Source organism: Corvus moneduloides, chromosome 2 (assembly GCF_009650955.1).
Source record: "Corvus moneduloides isolate bCorMon1 chromosome 2, bCorMon1.pri, whole genome shotgun sequence".
Lineage (NCBI taxonomy): Eukaryota > Metazoa > Chordata > Aves > Passeriformes > Corvidae > Corvus > Corvus moneduloides.
In genome coordinates this window covers 36,395,330-36,412,302 of record NC_045477.1, presented here as the reverse complement: position 1 = coordinate 36,412,302, position 16,973 = coordinate 36,395,330, and the positions used below count along the sequence as shown (strand labels likewise).

Here is a 16,973-nt window from a genome sequence, read left to right as displayed (position 1 = left end):
TGGGGACGAGGTTGCCCTTTGTGGGGGAGAAGGCCCTTTGGGGAGGCGGATGCGCTCTGCAGAACAGAACGACCTTGGGGAAGGACACCCTGTGGGGAGGAGGAAGCCCGGCCGGGGCGGGTCCGGGCCCGGGGGCGGGCAGGCGGCGGCGGCCGGGCCCATTTGAGCGGCGCGGCGGCAGCGGGCGCAGCGCAATGGCGGGGTGGGCGCTGCGGGGCTTGGCGGTGGCACTGGCGGTGCTGCCCGCGGCCGTGCTGGGCGACACGCCGGCAAACTGCTCCTTCGCCGACCTGCTGGGCGACTGGGAGCTGCGCGTCTGGCGGGCTGGCGGCCGCCACGGCAACTGCTCGCAGGCGGGTGAGAGCGCGGCGGCGCCGGCCGGCTCCCCTCCCTGCGGAGCCCCGGGCGGGCGAGAGGTGTCCCCGGGAGCGGGGCGGGGGGAGCGGCCGCTCCGTGCCGGGAGCCCCCGGAGCCGGCGCGGGCGGCGGGGAGGCGGCTTCCTGCGCCGTTGCAGTTCCACTTCAGTGTGGGGTTTTGTTTCTCTTTTGTTTATTCCGATTAGGATTTGAGTAGGCCTCTCCATAGGCCCCATGGCTTACGCCGGCTCACTGCCCCTCTCTGACAGGAACCTTCCTGCCCTGCTCTGCCTGCCCGGGCAGTGGCTGTTCCCAGCAGGACAGGGTGGCAGTGCTGGTGACACCTGGGCACCTCCTGGGAGGCCGTCAGAGCTGGCAGTTGGGGAAGCCTGACAGCATCCGGAGAGATGGAAATACCACTTCCCTCGAGGGGATAAGAGTAGTGGGGAGTTACTATTTAATGATTGTATGTCAGTGTCATTTTAAAAATAGTAGATGCTTTGCATTTTTCTTTGTCATCTGCTTTTTGATCAGAGGAGACAAGTGGCAGTACCAGCAGAGGAGGTGAGGTGCGTGGTGGGGTTGGAGCACTGGTGTGAAGGAGCGTAGGATGGGCGATGCCTCATCCCAGATGTTGTAGGGGAAAAGTTGTCATTGCAGACACGATGCCTGAGTGACACAGCATCCAAGACCTTTGTAGCTCTACAGCAAGTTGTGTTTAAATAAGCTGGTGTTTCCTAGTCACAGCTGTCTGGTGCTGCTGCTAATTAAATGTGCAGATACTGTCTAGCAGTGAAAAAAATGAGCATGTAGACCCACTGACAGGTAAGTGGAAGTCCTAAAGTGTCTCGATGCGCTTTTGCAGAAGACTGTATTCAACAAGTGTATTTTAGCATCCTCAGGAATACAACATCCTTTATACTCCTTTTTTGTATTATTTTTTCTCTTCAGTAATCATGCCATAATGTTTCTTTTTTTCTTTTAGGGCCTGTGGAGAAAAAGGTGGTTGTCAATCTTCAGAAGCTAGATGTGGCTCAGGATAGTCTGGGCAACTATGGCTTCTTCACTTTGATTTACAATCAAGGCTTTGAAATTGTGATAAATGATTACAAGTGGTTTGCATTTTTTAAGGTGAGTTAACCTAGTGTGTTCTACATCTCTGGCTGTTGCTAGAATGGTCTGTAGTTAGGCTTCTCTTCAGTCCCTGAGTGCCACAGTGGGTCAGTTGGGACACTTGTTGATCTTTGGCTGTAAGGTTTGCCTGGATTACCAGATAAAGGTTTTCTTCTTACTTTGTTTTGAACATAAGGAAACAGTGATCAGTGGTTGGGTAAGGAGCAGAGAGAGGGAAGAACTATTCCACATAGGCCATTATCTGCAAAAAATACAGATACTGGTGCTTTCCCTTCTGGGCATGCTTAAAGCAATTGAAGGCCTTCATGAAGCTAACTTTCTTGGTAGCCTGTAATTTCTTTTTTTTTTTTTTTTTTTTTGACCCTGTGGACCCAAGTCAAATAGCAAATACCATTGCTTTTATTTTTCCTTCCAGATGTCATCAAATGCATGGAAACTTTAGAGCCATCTATTCTCCTTGATGGAGGATTTCTGAGATCTTTAAATTTTGTTTCAGAATACTGCTTTAATATCTAAGGAACCTTTCTACTGCCTCTAATTATTCCTTTGGAATAATACTGTTCTTTTCAGTCCCCCTTAATGTCCTCAGGTCAAGCTGAAAATGGTTATGGTAGGCAGGGGCTGGACAGGAGAAAACACTCTTGCTAGGAGTGCTCTGCTGTTGTCATGATGAGTGGCGTGATGAATCTGAAGGGTGGTTTGAAGTAATCTCTGCAGGATGACTTTACTACCTGGAAGACAGACACTTTGTGCAGCAGGGCTTCTCAGCTGGTGAGGAATTGCTGCCTCTGTGAGGATAGTGGAGCACTGTATGCTGTAGTATTGTCCATGAACTCAGTTTTGAGGTGTCGTCTCTGGCAGGGAGAATTCAGCAGTCATTGTTGGACCCATCTGAGGAGAGTATAGTTGAAACAGCAGACTTTGGGCTGATATTTTACACTGAAATACAGAGTTGCTTTACAAGCCAATATGCTTAGCAGAAAAAGAGGTGCTGATTATCAAACGAATTCCTGAATGTGAGGAATTTAATCGTAGAAACAGTGTGGCCTGCTCTGGGATGTAAATAGATCTGTTAGGTACCAACTTGAGGACAGCTGAGAGTCACTAAAGGCTGCTGCTGTCCATACCTTGTGAAATACATCCCCAGAAGATGAGCACTAAGTCAAGTGACTTATAAGCACTGATTTCATGTATTGCACTGATTTGCAAAAGTACTCTTAAAACAACATACTGAAACTGTTACAGAATAGTTTAGGCTGGAAGGAGCTTCTGGTGGTCATCTGATTCATCTTGCTGATCAAAACAAAGTCAAATATACACCTGAGCAGTAGCAATACACAGTAGCTTGCATTTTATGGGTGTGAGTGTGTCTCAGCCCTTTGTAAGCTAATGGATTAATTCTTAGTTTTAAGTTGGCTTTGCTATTAAGAAATAGCAAGCTTGTTTGGGTTATTGCTTAGTAATGGGAAATCCGCCAGCAAGACATATTTAAATTAAAGACTTCTTTCCTTGAACACCATAGGGAGGATTAGAGCCCAATTCAGTTACTCTCTTTAATAATTTTTTGGCTGTGAAAGGAACAACAGATTACCAAGATGCAAGTCTGTTGTTGAGAATCATGAGGAAATACCACAGCACTTACTAAATGCATATTTTGCTGCAGACAACTACTTGCTGTTATTGGGCAATAACATGCAATGTGTCTATCTGCAAAACTCCCAATTTCACAACTGTCAGTGGGGTCTTGGAGGGAGGAGGTGATTCCTTACAAACTGCTTGACCTTGTGACATATTTAACTGTGCATATCTGTTTACTTTAATCCACTAAATATTGCATTACATATGAAGTAGAAATACAGCATGTCTGAGATTGAGCAGAGGGAGGACTTGCCAGGTACAATGAGCAGCACTATTTAAGCCAATACAGTACTTTGTGAGTTTCAGGCATAGAAGTGCCACTTCTGCTAATTGAACCTCCAGTGTATTTTTTCCTAGTGTTAAAGAATTAAGCTGTTAATTACTGACAGGAGGAATGCTGGGGGCTTGTCTAAGTGGTGGCTTTATTAGAGCTACTGTACTCTGTAGATATGGACACAGCCTGTTTGGCTATGCATGTTTCAATGAGTTTTTAATAGCTTCTTGTTCCTGTGGTTTACTAAACAGACGCCTACTAAAACTTTCGTAGGGCCTCATTGCCTTTACAAGGTATTTGTTCTTTTGCTTGCGGCCTGTGGGGAAATGACTTTGTACACCAGAGGAGTGGATTGGTTGAGCTGATCAATCTTATTTTTTCCTCAGTTTACTTTAGTATCTTAAGTAAAGAAGCTCTAACAGTGTTTTATTTCTAACTGTTGTACACAGACTTAAAGTTCGCCAAATTAAATTCAGCATCCTCCTGCGTTCTTGCATTCTGCTTCTTGCAAGTTACAGTTACTCTGCCTGGTGTTTGCAGCACAGAATAACTTGTTTAATGTGTGCATCTGAAACATCCCTGTACTGAACTTGGATGTGAAGTTAGTGTACTGACTCTCGGCAGAAGCTTGATCGTGTGCTTCTGCTGGATGATACAAGGATTCTTAAGGGTTGTGCAATATATAAAGCTTTAAAGATATTTTTTTTTTTTTTACCCCTGAGGGATGGCAAAAGAAATAGGAACAATGTAACATAAAAAGCTAGAGTGAGGCTGAAAGGAAAGTTGAGGCCAACTTGTTTCAATTACTTGGTATGTTTGAGGTATGTATTTATTATTAAGGCTACCACTTTGAGAAGAGACAGTCTCATAAGATTCTTGCTGTTTGTCCCTTAAACTAAGTGGTACTACTTCTGACCCCTGAGATGTTCTTCCGCAAATACCAGAAGTCTGGCATTTTTTTGTATTGAAATGTTATAACTACTTCAGTAAAAAGAAAGAGATAGATTTTAGAATATTTCACCACTCAAGTTACTAATCTTTTCCAGAGTGACTTGATGGCATCTTTGTCACATCTTTTTCTCTCTTCCCCAATGCTCCCAAATTTGGTTAAATTCAAGCACTGCTCTTCTGAAATAAACAGCCTACATAAGTGACAGTAGTTAATGTTTTCAGGATATGGAAAAAAACACCAAACCTGAATGCATTTTATTTCATGTTGCTAAAGTAGAAGGCTAGAGTTAGTAATGCTATTTAATCATCCTGCAAATCAATAGAAAGTTTAACCTGTCTTATTTGGGCTTGCTTAACTGGCAGTGAGCAAACTGCTGCTTCCCTAAAGTGTAAATCTGGAAGCACAAAACTCAGAATTGCAGAATGTTTCCTAAAGTAAAGAAAGTGCACCTAGAGTTGATATTTGCTTGTATTTTATATTGGGTAGCAAGATGCAGTGGTTTGTTCTCGTAACATCATCTACTGTATTTTTGTGTAGTTGGCATCCGCAAGTCTTCAACTCCGCTCTCATTCAGTGTCTGCTTCCCATAGTAAAATGCATAGGCACACTTGTAAATTTGAGAGGTAGGTCTTTCCGCCAGGTTTAATGTGTAGGGTAGTCCTGCCTCATGGAGCTCAAGTTGGCTTATTGCCCAGGCATTGCTTAAATTGAGAACAATAGATTTAAAAGGATGGGCTGCCTCTCTGTGTGGCACTGCTGAATTCCTGTTAAAGTGCTGTGACCAATAAGGCCTCCATCCTTTTGTGCTTTCCTCTCAGTGAGATTAAAGCTTTTTTAAAAGCTTCAAGCAATTATGGTTTTTATTAGGACTAGAATTGAACATGCAGTTAGATTATGTCATGATGACCAACACAGGAAAGACTATTAAAAGTATACTTCACTGAAAAGTAGAAGTATATCCACTGGGTTCAGATACCTAACAGCAAGCTTTGAAGTTTAGCTACATGAAGCCTTTTAAGGTTAATATTGGAGTGGCTTGGCTGAATTTTGGCATTAGGCAAAAACCACATGAGTTGTCAGGCTTGAGAAAAATAAGCATTTGAAATAGAATTAAATTTTACTGTTTTCAAAGCTCAGAATTGGAACTATGAATATAGTTTGGGTGCCTTTTTAAAGGAGTTATCCTAGATTGGTCAGGTTGGATGGAGTTAATGCTGCAGATGTGAGCATTGGGTGATGAAATTATCATGTGATGTGGCTGCAGTGGTCTTAACTCAAAAATGAAAACCATCTTCTAAAGTCTGCAGGGAAATGCATACAAGCAGTTGTCCGGCAGTTGCTGGTGATCAGCTGTATGGCTGTCGTCCTCCATGAAGGATGCTCTTCTGGGGTGGGTTCTGTGGATGTTTTGGATACTGTGCTGGCAGCTTCAGTTGAGTCTGGCATTGTAATTCACATCCACCTGAGTCAGCTGTTGCTTGTGCAACAGTGCCATATTCCTGTATGACTGACTGTTAGTTGGGCAGGTGTGCTCATAGTCAGTCCTCTAAAACTGGTACAGTCAAATTTCCTAGATCTTACCTGTCAGTCCTTCACTAGTAGAAATAAGAAATGCTGCTGCATGTGGTTTTAGCAATGATTTGATGGTGTACTTTCTGTAAGTAGAGAGCATCATTGTGACGGCACTGATGAGGTTTTTTTAAAGGCTTGTCTGCTACTTCTCTACATCAGTGGCTCTTGATTAAAAGTCAGAGGGGGGAGAAGGCAAATTGTGACCTTATGTGGGTATATCTTCATTTCCTAGCTGCAGTGTTTAGTGATGTTGAAATTCCCGTTATCCAAGTGTCTTTCATGTGTTATGGTCTCAAAGTCTCCATGTCCACTTTTCAAAGTCATTTCAGTAGTAGCTTAGTCTGGCACTCTACAAAAAGGTAGCTACAGAGGACTTGAATTGCCTCATCTTAGGCTTCTACACAGACTGTCTGAAATTGGCTTTTATGTCTTGTTTATATTGACGTGTTGCTGCTGGCTGTCCCTTCACCTCCTTTCTAGTTTTGCTGATATGTGTGAACTGAAAGAATGGCGTAAGAAATTCACTACGTTCACTTTTCGGAAAGATAAGTTGCATAGATGGTGTGAATGCTATTGTGGTTACCTCTCTACATCTTTAAAAAAACAATGAATTTTATTTCTGGAAAGGAAGAGGGATTTCTAGTAGAAAAACTCTTCTTTTGTTGGTTTACTTTGCTAGTTAGCAGATAACTCATTGCCTTTTTTTCCATGAAGATAAGTCCCAAATCTATGTTACTTGTTTTAATTCAGTACAACACTGTGCAAGGCAGGATTGTTGCAGGAAGCAGGCCTGTTCCTCTGATAATCCCCGGGTATTCTGATGGAAGGCCTATGGTTATTGAGAATGGCTGTACTTGGTCCTCTTAGAATCTGTGGCAGCTTTTAGATAGAAAAGACAGGAATTAATTTCTACTGTCATGTAGAGCCACAAGAAGTGATTGCACAGTAAATTAGATGTAGAACACTACCTGTTGGTTTTGGAAGTGTCTGGATTTCTAGTTCTGCTGTTGTGAAAAGGGTATTTCTCAAAAGTCATCTCTGGACCTTGCCCTTGGTATTTGGCCAAGTATGATTATTTTTTCCCGCATTGCACAATCTTGCACAGTAAGATAGGAAGAATAGAAAAAGGCAACAGCTCAGCCTTCTGGTGCCCCCACCCTGCTCCAGACAGCAAACACACTTGCTGGGTGTAGATATGTTGCCTCTGCATCCTCCAGACTGGGGACAAAACAAATTCCCATTGTTCCAAAACAGTCAGAGGATTAACCTTTAATTTTATTCTGCTGATCAATAAAACCTAATTATTTCACTGTAAGTTCTCCTTCAGATTTTTCACAAAACCTCAACATAGTCACAAACTTCCCAGTCTCTTTAATTAATCTTTTCCATCTTGGGGCATTTCCATCACTGTAAGCCACCACCTTCTTCAGTAAAGAAGCTGAGCAAACATTTTGTTGAAACATAATTGCAAAATCCCTCTACCATTGTACGTGTGCAGCTCAAATAGGATGAGATTTAATGAAGTTTTCTTGGCCTAGGAAACTTGAATTCTGTTTGAGTGACTTTTTTTTTGTGATTAGAAGAGTAAAGTTAAAGCCTTTGTTGCATGGGGTTTTCAGGTGCCTTTGTAGTGTAATACAAAACAGGCTTTAACCTTAAGAGATGAGTAAAGACCCACACACACTCCCACCCTGCGGCATTCTGTTGACAGAGGATTGCTAATCCAGAAAATTAATATAGCTGGGCAAAGTGTTATATGAAGACACATTTTGCTGAGTATATTGAATTATTACTCCTCTTCAGTGCTAAAGTGAAGACTTTTGTGGCTGAACAAGGAAGCATTAGGACTCAGGACTTGAGGTTTTAGTAGCAGTCTCTGCTGCCAACTTTAAATGAGCTGTGAGCTGTTCTCAAGGGATCGTCATTTCTTGCTGTCTGATTTTAGTAGTTCATGTGAAATTGTTTCTTGATGTCTTGCCATCACAGCTCAAACTTAAAATAGTGGCTGGAAGTTTCATTTTTGGTTTTGACTTGTGAAACAAAAGCAGTGCATAAATAGTACATAAATTTTAAAACAGAAATAGCACATGTCTCCCTGAGAGGTTACTGGATGATGAATTTGCCATCCTCCCTGTGTTTGTCTTAGTTTCTCAAACTTCTGTATCAATCCAGAGTTAGCTTGGCTGGTCACATATTTGGCTGAAGAAATCTCAGGGCCTTCAAGAGAAGGTTGAATACTAAGAGGTTTTTTACATCTTGCTGGGAAAGTAACTGTTGAACACAAACAATCAGTACGGGTTAGCTGATACTGATATGAATGCATACGTGGCTGCTAAAAGTGCAAGTCACAACCCAATTGTATTCTGCAGCTATTTAGTATCAGTTTCTTAACCTCTGGAGTGTGTTTGGCCACTTCCTGTGAAACACTGGCAAGAAGAAGCAGCTGAGTGGGTGGGGAACTACTGCTGTGCTAACAAATGCATCTGCTCAACACAAGCATAACTTCTTCACATTACAGTACAAAAAGGAAGGCCAGAATGTAACCAGCTACTGTAATGAGACCCTACCAGGATGGGTGCATGATGTACTTGGCCACAACTGGGCTTGTTTCATAGGACACAAGATTTTTTCATCTCCATCAGATGTTCACATCAATGAGCTACCTCTCCAGAAGCCCAGGGGAAGGTAAGCAACATATAAGTGACCTTTACTGGTATAAAATGTTTCATTACAGTGCTTGAGGTTGTAGCTAAAGTCAAAAGAACCAATTCTAGTACTGGGGGCAAAGTTAATGCCAGTGGTAATGTTGAAAATAAACCTGAATGCATAAGAACAGAGGAGGGTATGCCTGCTGCATCACACAGTTTCTCCTTCAGTCTGTAGTGAAGCCCAGTTATAAAACTGGCCTGTCTAAGGAAGATGGTTATATTTAGTCTTTCTCACGTTCTAGAAACCTTGCCTTGATCCAATGATTCCATGTTTCTTTATCAGTCTCTACCAGAGGACACTTCCAGAGTTAGTCTGAGTTATACTGAGTTCAGAAAACACCTTTAGTTTCAATCCCAGTCCTTTTCTTACTGTTTTATTTGATTGCTTTTGTTTGCAGACTCTCCCACAGACGTTATGTGCACAACTTCGACTTTGTAAATGCTATCAATGCTCACCAGAAGTCATGGAGAGCGACAAGATACAAGGAGTATGAGAATTTTGCCCTGGAAGAACTAACTAAAAGAGCTGGAGGTCTCTATTCCAGAGCTTCAAGGTAGTAAGACACTTTGTTTGGCAATGAACCCCACTGCTGCCAAGAGTCTGCTTGTATTTGTCCTGGCTCTTAGCTGTGTTTTGGCTTGTAGTTCGGATGTTGAATCAAGTTTCAAGGACTTCCAGTTTGTGTTCATGGGGTGTGAACATATTTTTCATCTGGATGATTATTTGAGCATCTGTTGTCTCAAGCAGTTGGGACAAATAGAGTCGCCTACCCTTTAGTCTTGCCCAGTAACTTGCTGCTGAATTCATATGTGCAGGGAAGAAGTGGGGACAGTCTCAGTTGTCATCTCACTGTTGTGTCTGCTCATCAGCTGCCTGCCATAGTTGGGAGTTCCTGCTTGTGCTTCAGTATTGGTCCTGTTAGTTCATAGTTGCAGTTGAAAAGCTGTGAACTGCTTTCTGCTCCTAAACATGAACATCAAATATTTCTGAGGGAATTCCATGGTTACTTTGATAATTTGCCATGCCTGCAACAAGAGTCCTCTAGCAGGAGTAGAGTATCTCAGTGAAGAAGCATGAGAGTAGCCCTGAGAATGCCTTCAGGATCTGGCAGATCACTTAGCTGAGAGTGGTAATGGGAATGGGTACATCATCCTCTACATAATTGGAGAACTAGAGTTTTTTGATCTAAAGATTCCCTTCTTTATAGCTGTTTTACCTTCTTCATAGTTTTGCTTTTTCCACTCTTGGTATTTCTTTGAGTAGGAATGCTACTTACTTTTCCAAGTGTGGCAATTGTATGTTTGTAGAAGAAGGTCCTACTATAGAATAAAAATCTGCATGGGAATATCATGCAGATTATGGTTTCATTGTATAGGTAGAAGTCACCTTGTAGATGATCTTAAATACAGTAAGCTATTTGGAACCTCTCTTTCACCCATGCAGTACCATCACAGTATTTGATTGACCCTCTCCTGCTTTCAAAACAGACTCCAGTGTCTGGTATTTGTGAATGGCACCTGAGGACAAGCATCAGGTTATATGAAAATTGAATGCAGGAAGCTCTTGTCTTGCTGATATGAGCATCTCTTGGCTGCAAGTGATAGATGAGGACAGGTAACATTCAATACTTCTTCAAAAGTCACAGTAAAAACTTGTTCCAGAGAACAAGTGGCAAGTGGTACTGCAGTTAGTGAATTGTTGGTGTAAGCCATGCCCATGCCTGAAGTGAAACACTCTGTAGTTGCTGTCAGTGCATGCTGCCAAGGCAAGATGCTTTCTGCAGTCAGATACTCTACATACCTTGTGATTGCAGTAAAATAGCTGTTTCAGAACTGTGTTGCTGTAATCTCTGAGAGTTGCCTCAGCACTTCAGGTTGGTGCAAAAGTACTTGACCTCAGCAGCTTGTGGATGTTAAGGATACTCCCCTGTCTGACCACCCAGGAGCCACTCTGGCAGTCACACTCGCACCACCTGAGCTGGGACCGGGGCCCTGTCGCAGCTACACCCCACACTCACACTCAGAGCAGGTTTCCTTGCCCACTTGACCTCGGGGTTCCCATAGCAGAGTCTCAGATGTCCAGATCTCTGACATGATTTAATCTTGGTGCAGTAACTAAATAACCAAATAGCAGCTTGATCTGGGTACCTCTGAGGAGGGACCTCAAACGAAGGAGCCGCTGGGCTTTTATACTCCCATTCTTAAGCATGGGAAAGTCTGGGGTCCTCTCTGAGTGTCCTGTCACCTGGCTGGGCCACAGGTCCCTGTGCCCGTTGTTATGCAAAAGGATTTTGCCACCCAGAGCTCAATTTGAAGCTCACACTGCAACTGAGCTACCTGCACTGAATGTATTCCTCAACAGCAGATAGTTAATATAGTTCCCTGAGGGAGCAATTTGAGTAGGTCTTGAATCCTGCTGAAGCTTATCTCTTCATATTGACACCCACTCAGTTTAAATGGAGACTATTTTACATTGCGTAGTTTGAAGCAAGTCCAGCTAGTAGAAGCCAAAGATGAAAACTGAGTTACGTAATTGTTTCCTTGCGTAGAGTGTGATATGTTTCTCAAAAGCATTTTCTCCTCTTTAGACCAAAGCCTGCATCTCTAACACCTGAGTTACTCAAGAAAGTTTCAAGCTTGCCAGAATCCTGGGACTGGAGAAATGTGAATGGTGTCAATTATGTCAGCCCTGTTCGGAATCAAGGTAAAAATAAATAAATAAAACCTCCGACTTCAATGTTCTAGAGCTCCTTTGATGTAGTTTGTTGCTAACCGGAAGGTTTTGCCTAGTGTCTTGCAGCTGACAGATTTCACCTTTACTGTGAATAACCTGGAACTGGAAACTGGGTGGAGTGCTGGCTAACAGCACTGTACCATAAAAGGTGGTGGTACTGGTTTGTCCAGACAGCACTGACTTACTGGAGTGAGAGCCAATTACCACAGTACCCTGCATAAACACAGCTGTCAGATTTTGTCCAAACAATCTCAGCCATGGTTTTCTGCACACTGACTGATGTACATTTAATTTCTTTCCCTGATTTCTTCTGATGGCAAATTATCACTCAGCTTTAATGAATGAACCCATGAAAATTATTTATACTGCCTCCAAATCTTATCATCCGGATAAATTTAGGTGTTACTTAAATGGCTAGTTGCAAGAGGAGACATTAGTCACTATGGAGATTGCAGACAATGATAAATATAAAATTCTGGTAAGAACTTTAAAGGATACCATGGTGGTATATGTTGATTCTGTAGGGAGTGTGTTTATAGCACTGTGGTGTGAGATGCCTGAATTATATGTTTATACAATGGAGGGCAGGAGTGAGCTCAGTTAATGTGTCCCTTCCCTGTGCTGCCATTTGCAGATAAACTTGAATCTACTGGTAGCTGTCTGGTGGCAACTTTTGGGGGAAGGAAGCATAACATTAGCATGACGGGGAAGGGATGACTTAAATCAATGATCCCTCATTTATGGCTTAGTTCTAACAAATTCTGCCAGCTGTACTCCTGGTAGCAGAAGCAGCATAGGAAGGCTTGTGGAATTTCTAGCTGTGTGGAAGCACTGGAAGATGGCAACAGGAAATTATAGGGCCGTCGGGTCATCTGTAGTTGTGAGTCCTCTACTTTCTCCTAGTGGGAACTATGAATATCCCAAGGGCTCTTTTATCTTCCAAACAATGGAATACTCAGTTCCAGACTTACCCTTTCTCTGTTGTGTTGCTTCACAGTTTCTCTAAATGAGAACTAGTCTGTTGTTTCCAATAATAAACCTTCCTGCACTTTTTATGTAATCTGAGGGTCCATGCTGAGTATTTTAAATGTCTGTAGAACATGCATTCTGTTCCATCAAATTACAATTTTAGCTTTCAGGCTTAAAAAAAACCCCAAACAAAACCTACGAAAGAGGTCATTCTATGGACTTTATAAATACCACTGTGGTAGCAGGAAAGAAATTTAGCAGCCAATCCAACAGACTTCAGACTGAAATGGTTGCGTGAATTGTATTTGTCACATTTTTGCACACATAATGCACCAAAGTGTTCTGCAGTGTGGCCCATCTCAGATGCTGTGACTGTACAGTGAGTGGGAGGCATCTTTCACTGCTTTGCTTTGCCCTGCTGGGAAAAGAGTGTTCCTGTTCAGGCTGATTTTGTCCCTTCTCTTCAGAGATGCATCTAACTGAGTGAAGGTGCAATTTCACGAAGTCTTGCTGTTGTAATAGCTCTGCTTTTATACACCTACACAGTTCAAGAGAAAGTATTTTGTTTTGTTCCTCAAGCCTCCCTCCTTTTCATAGCTCTGCAATATTTGACTTACCCACTGTCGGGAAACAAAAGGAAATCAGGCACTTTGATGACAATCAGTAGATAAAGTAGGACCTCATCCAAGTAATTGCTCTTCCCCATGAGGCTTGTCATTCCATTTCCAAAGGCTTTTAATGAGTGAAAGGAAGGTCCTAGAGAGTGAAGAGGCCTAAAGCTAGAAGCAATACTAAATTTTGATGCAAAAGTAAGGAGACTTAACTCTCTGCCAGGAAGCAGAAGGGAAATTAAGATGCCTCTGAAAAGCCAGTGTACAATTACATGCTCTTGGGAAGCAAGGGGAGCAGGGATGAATCCACTGTATCAAATGTGCTATTTATACCACTATTCTCTTAAAATCAGTTATTTTAGGAGTAGCTGTAGAGGTGGAATATTTTTTCAACTGCAAATTACAGGACTGAATCCATTGGTAGGTTGAAATAAGAACAATATTGTCAGCGTTCACTTCAAATAGTTCATTACCCCTTAGCATATGTGCTCCATAAAGGGTAGATAGAACCTTTTCAGCCCTGCTAATGCGGTCCCTGAAGCTTCATTCTGAAGGAATAGTGTGATTGGATAGCTCTTAAATGCTACTGCTGGAAAACACTGGAGCAGTACATTGCCTCTTATTCTTGAATAAGCTCAGTGTTCCCTGAGAAGTTGTTAGAAGTGGGTTTTGAATTGCATGTATAAAAGCTAAATGAAGATGTAAAGTTTTTGCTCTGTTGGTTTTGAACTTCTAATCACTGGTAGGTTTTAACTCTATTCAGTGGACTTTAGGAATAGTACCTTATAGCAGCTGACTGGCCTCCTTTATGTTACTGACTGGTCCTTGTGGTTCCTTTTTCTCCCCTTCTCAGGCTCATGTGGCAGCTGTTACGCATTTTCCTCCATGGGCATGCTGGAAGCAAGGATACGTATCCTCACAAACAACACTCAGAAACCGGTCTTCAGTCCCCAGCAGGTTGTGTCTTGCAGCCAGTATTCTCAGGGTAAGGATGCTGGTGTATATAAAGACACCTTTCAAGTAATGATAATGAAGGATACTTTATTTTAAAAACTTCCATGCCTTCCCCATCACAACACAAGTTCATTTTTTCATAAAGTATTGGGTAGGGTATACTTTATAATACTTTATTTGAAATAAAAAAATATAACAAAACCAGAGTTGTCAGCCCACCTCACTGCAGCAATGGGATTGAACAGGGAGAAGTTGCCCTTATGCTCAGGATATTGCTGGATTTTACATCTACCTGTGAGATGGGGAATACCTAAGGAGTAGGGCTCAAAATGTAGTTGATTACAGTGCTTATGTAGAAAGAGTGGAACTAAATATTTTCCCAATGGCATATTCAAAGGGAGGAGGAGCATACAGGGAGGGGGAGATGAGCAAAAGCAATGGCTAAAGCTTTATAGAGGACTGTATCCTTGTTAGGACAGATCTTTTTGGTGCATGTAACTAGCTGCTCTTTCTGGAACGGGTCCATGTATTAATGTACCCAGTATAGTTCCCACAGATGTAAATTTTGCCTTGTATGTTTCAGAAAGCTGTCTGCAGCTAACTGGAATATTGGGATGGTCTGGGTCACTGCAGTGTGTTCAATACTGAAAGAATTCCGAAAGATTTAAGTAGGAGAGTCTCCCACCTCAAGTAACATTCGAAGGGAATAAGTACTTTTTGTTTTTGGTTAAGGTTGTGATGGTGGCTTCCCATATCTCATTGGTGGAAAGTATGTCCAAGACTTCGGTGTGGTGGAAGAGGACTGCTTCCCTTACACAGCCCAAGACTCTCCGTGCCTTTTCAAGCGCAGCTGTTACCACTACTACACATCTGAGTACCACTATGTGGGTGGTTTCTACGGAGGCTGCAATGAAGCCCTGATGAAACTTGAACTTGTGCTGCATGGCCCATTGACTGTTGCCTTTGAGGTTTATAATGATTTCATGTTTTATAAAGAGGGGATCTACCATCACACCGGGCTGCAGGATGATTTAAATCCTTTTGAATTGACCAATCATGCTGTCTTGCTGGTGGGCTATGGTAAAGACCCAGAAAGTGGTGAGAAATTCTGGATTGTGAAGAACAGCTGGGGCACCTCATGGGGAGAAGATGGCTACTTCAGAATCCGCCGTGGCACTGATGAATGTGCAATTGAAAGCATTGCAGTGGCTGCAACTCCTATTCCAAAGTTATAATGTAGGGGTCTTCATCCAGTGCCTTGTCCTGAGCCATGGGAACATACTAATGGTTGAAGACTGGTTAAAATCTGTCTTCTAGCTTGAAAATGCAGCTTTAAGGAATTTTTCCGCAGTAGAGCAGTTTCCATATGTGAGAGGATGAACACTGTTAATTCTGCTCTGTGCACTGGAGGCTTCCTCTCAAGTCTGACAGTAGATCACCCAGAATGGCAGTTTTGGTAACAGCGGTGATTAGTTACTCATCACTGGATATACATCTTCAGTTACCAGCTGCATTTTTTTCCATAGGCAATCTTGACCTTCAGATCTCAGAGGGAAGTGTCTGCTATGTTAATCCATAACGGCTTTGAAGGGACACTGTAGTGCCTTACTTCTCAGAAATCAGGAAGTCACTGCAATTTGGAACATAAGTGTGTATTGGGAAGGGAATGAGCAATTACACTGATTAAAATGAAATTCTAAAGCTCTAAGTGTCCTGTGAAAACTGCATGTCAAACCCTTACGACAATAAAAATCAATTCTAAGTTTCAGGCTGTTATTAAATGTTCTAGTTCTGGATTTTATTGCTGTGCTTCACAATTGATCAGAGTTCAATAAAAACCACCCCACTCCTATAGGAGTTTGTATTTGTGGAAGAAGTTAGTTCTTTTAGTGACCTGTGTATGAGTTTTGAGCTTCCTGTCAAGAACTTTTTACTTTAGCAGAATAGAAACTGGTGGGAAAGAAGGATGAGAAGGGAGAAGAACTAGTAATCTTGCATCTGTATGACAGCAGCATCAAGCAAGTTGTCCAGGAGTCCAGTAGTCCTTGCTGTGGATATAGGACAATTCATTGAGTAAATTTGTTAATTCCCCAGTAATCCTGTTTAAATCCTTTCTGTTAATCTTTTGCCCTATTTCTTTCAAATATACAATGTAGAAACATAGAGTTGAGAGGAGGTATTGCAACAGTTGGAATTAACCATTTCTCAGCTAGCAACACAGTGCTTTGCTTGTGCAGCACTGGTCTTTGCTGTTCACCTGAGGAAACAAAAATGGCACAGAGGTGAGTACCAGTTTCATATGTAGAAGGTAACTTCTTTAGTAACTTTCTATTAAAATGTGACTGAACTTACTTTGTATTTTTCTGTGAAAAATACAGTCTGATGGTTGGTTTTTCTAGGTGTAAGGAAATACATAAAATGCAGAAAAATTGAACAGTTTTCTGTAATCAAACTATCCCATTTAATTTAGGCAGGAAAACTCACTTCAATAGCAGAATTTTACAAGAAATTCTGGACTCTAGTTTGCTCAAGTGGAGGGGCAGGGAAAGGATAGCTTCATGGTTTTTTCAATCCCCTCCCAAAAAATATTAAGCCTGGTTGATAGTGAGCTGAACATGAGCCAGCAGTGCCCTGGCAGCCAGGAGGGCCAGGTGGTCCTGGGGGGCATCAGGCACAGCATCGCCAGCCAGGCAAGGGAGGGGATTGTCCTGCTCTGCTCTGCACTGGGGTGGCCTCACCTCGAGTGCTGGGGGCAGCTTTGGGTGTTAATATAAAAAAGATACAAAGCTGTTAGAGAAAGAGGGCCATGAGGATGGTGAAGGGCCTTGAGGGGAAGAGCCACATGAGGAATGGTTGAGGTCACTTGGTCTGTTCAGCCTGGAGGAGAGATTGGGGAGACCTCATCACAGTCTGCAACTTCCTCAGGAGGGGAAGAGGAGGGGCAGGCACTGATTTCTCTCTGATGACCAGTGAGTGACAGGACCTGAGGGAATGGCCTGAAGCTGTATCAGGGGAGGTTTAGATTGGATATTTGGAAAATGCTCTTCACCCAGAGGGTAGCTGGGCACTGG

General features: G+C 42.5%; 1 protein-coding gene across 1 annotated transcript; it reads left to right on the top strand.

The window, feature by feature from the left end:
• The first annotated feature begins 169 nt into the window (after positions 1–169).
• On the top strand, positions 170–15,759 carry CTSC (cathepsin C). Its single transcript, XM_032099123.1, has 7 exons — positions 170–357; positions 1,342–1,487; positions 8,445–8,611; positions 9,033–9,188; positions 11,223–11,338; positions 13,802–13,933; positions 14,635–15,759. The coding sequence occupies exons 1-7, from the start codon at positions 195–197 to the stop codon at positions 15,135–15,137; spliced, it is 1,383 nt and encodes a 460-aa protein (XP_031955014.1). The 5' UTR covers positions 170–194; the 3' UTR covers positions 15,138–15,759.
• Positions 15,760–16,973: the final 1,214 nt, after the last annotated feature.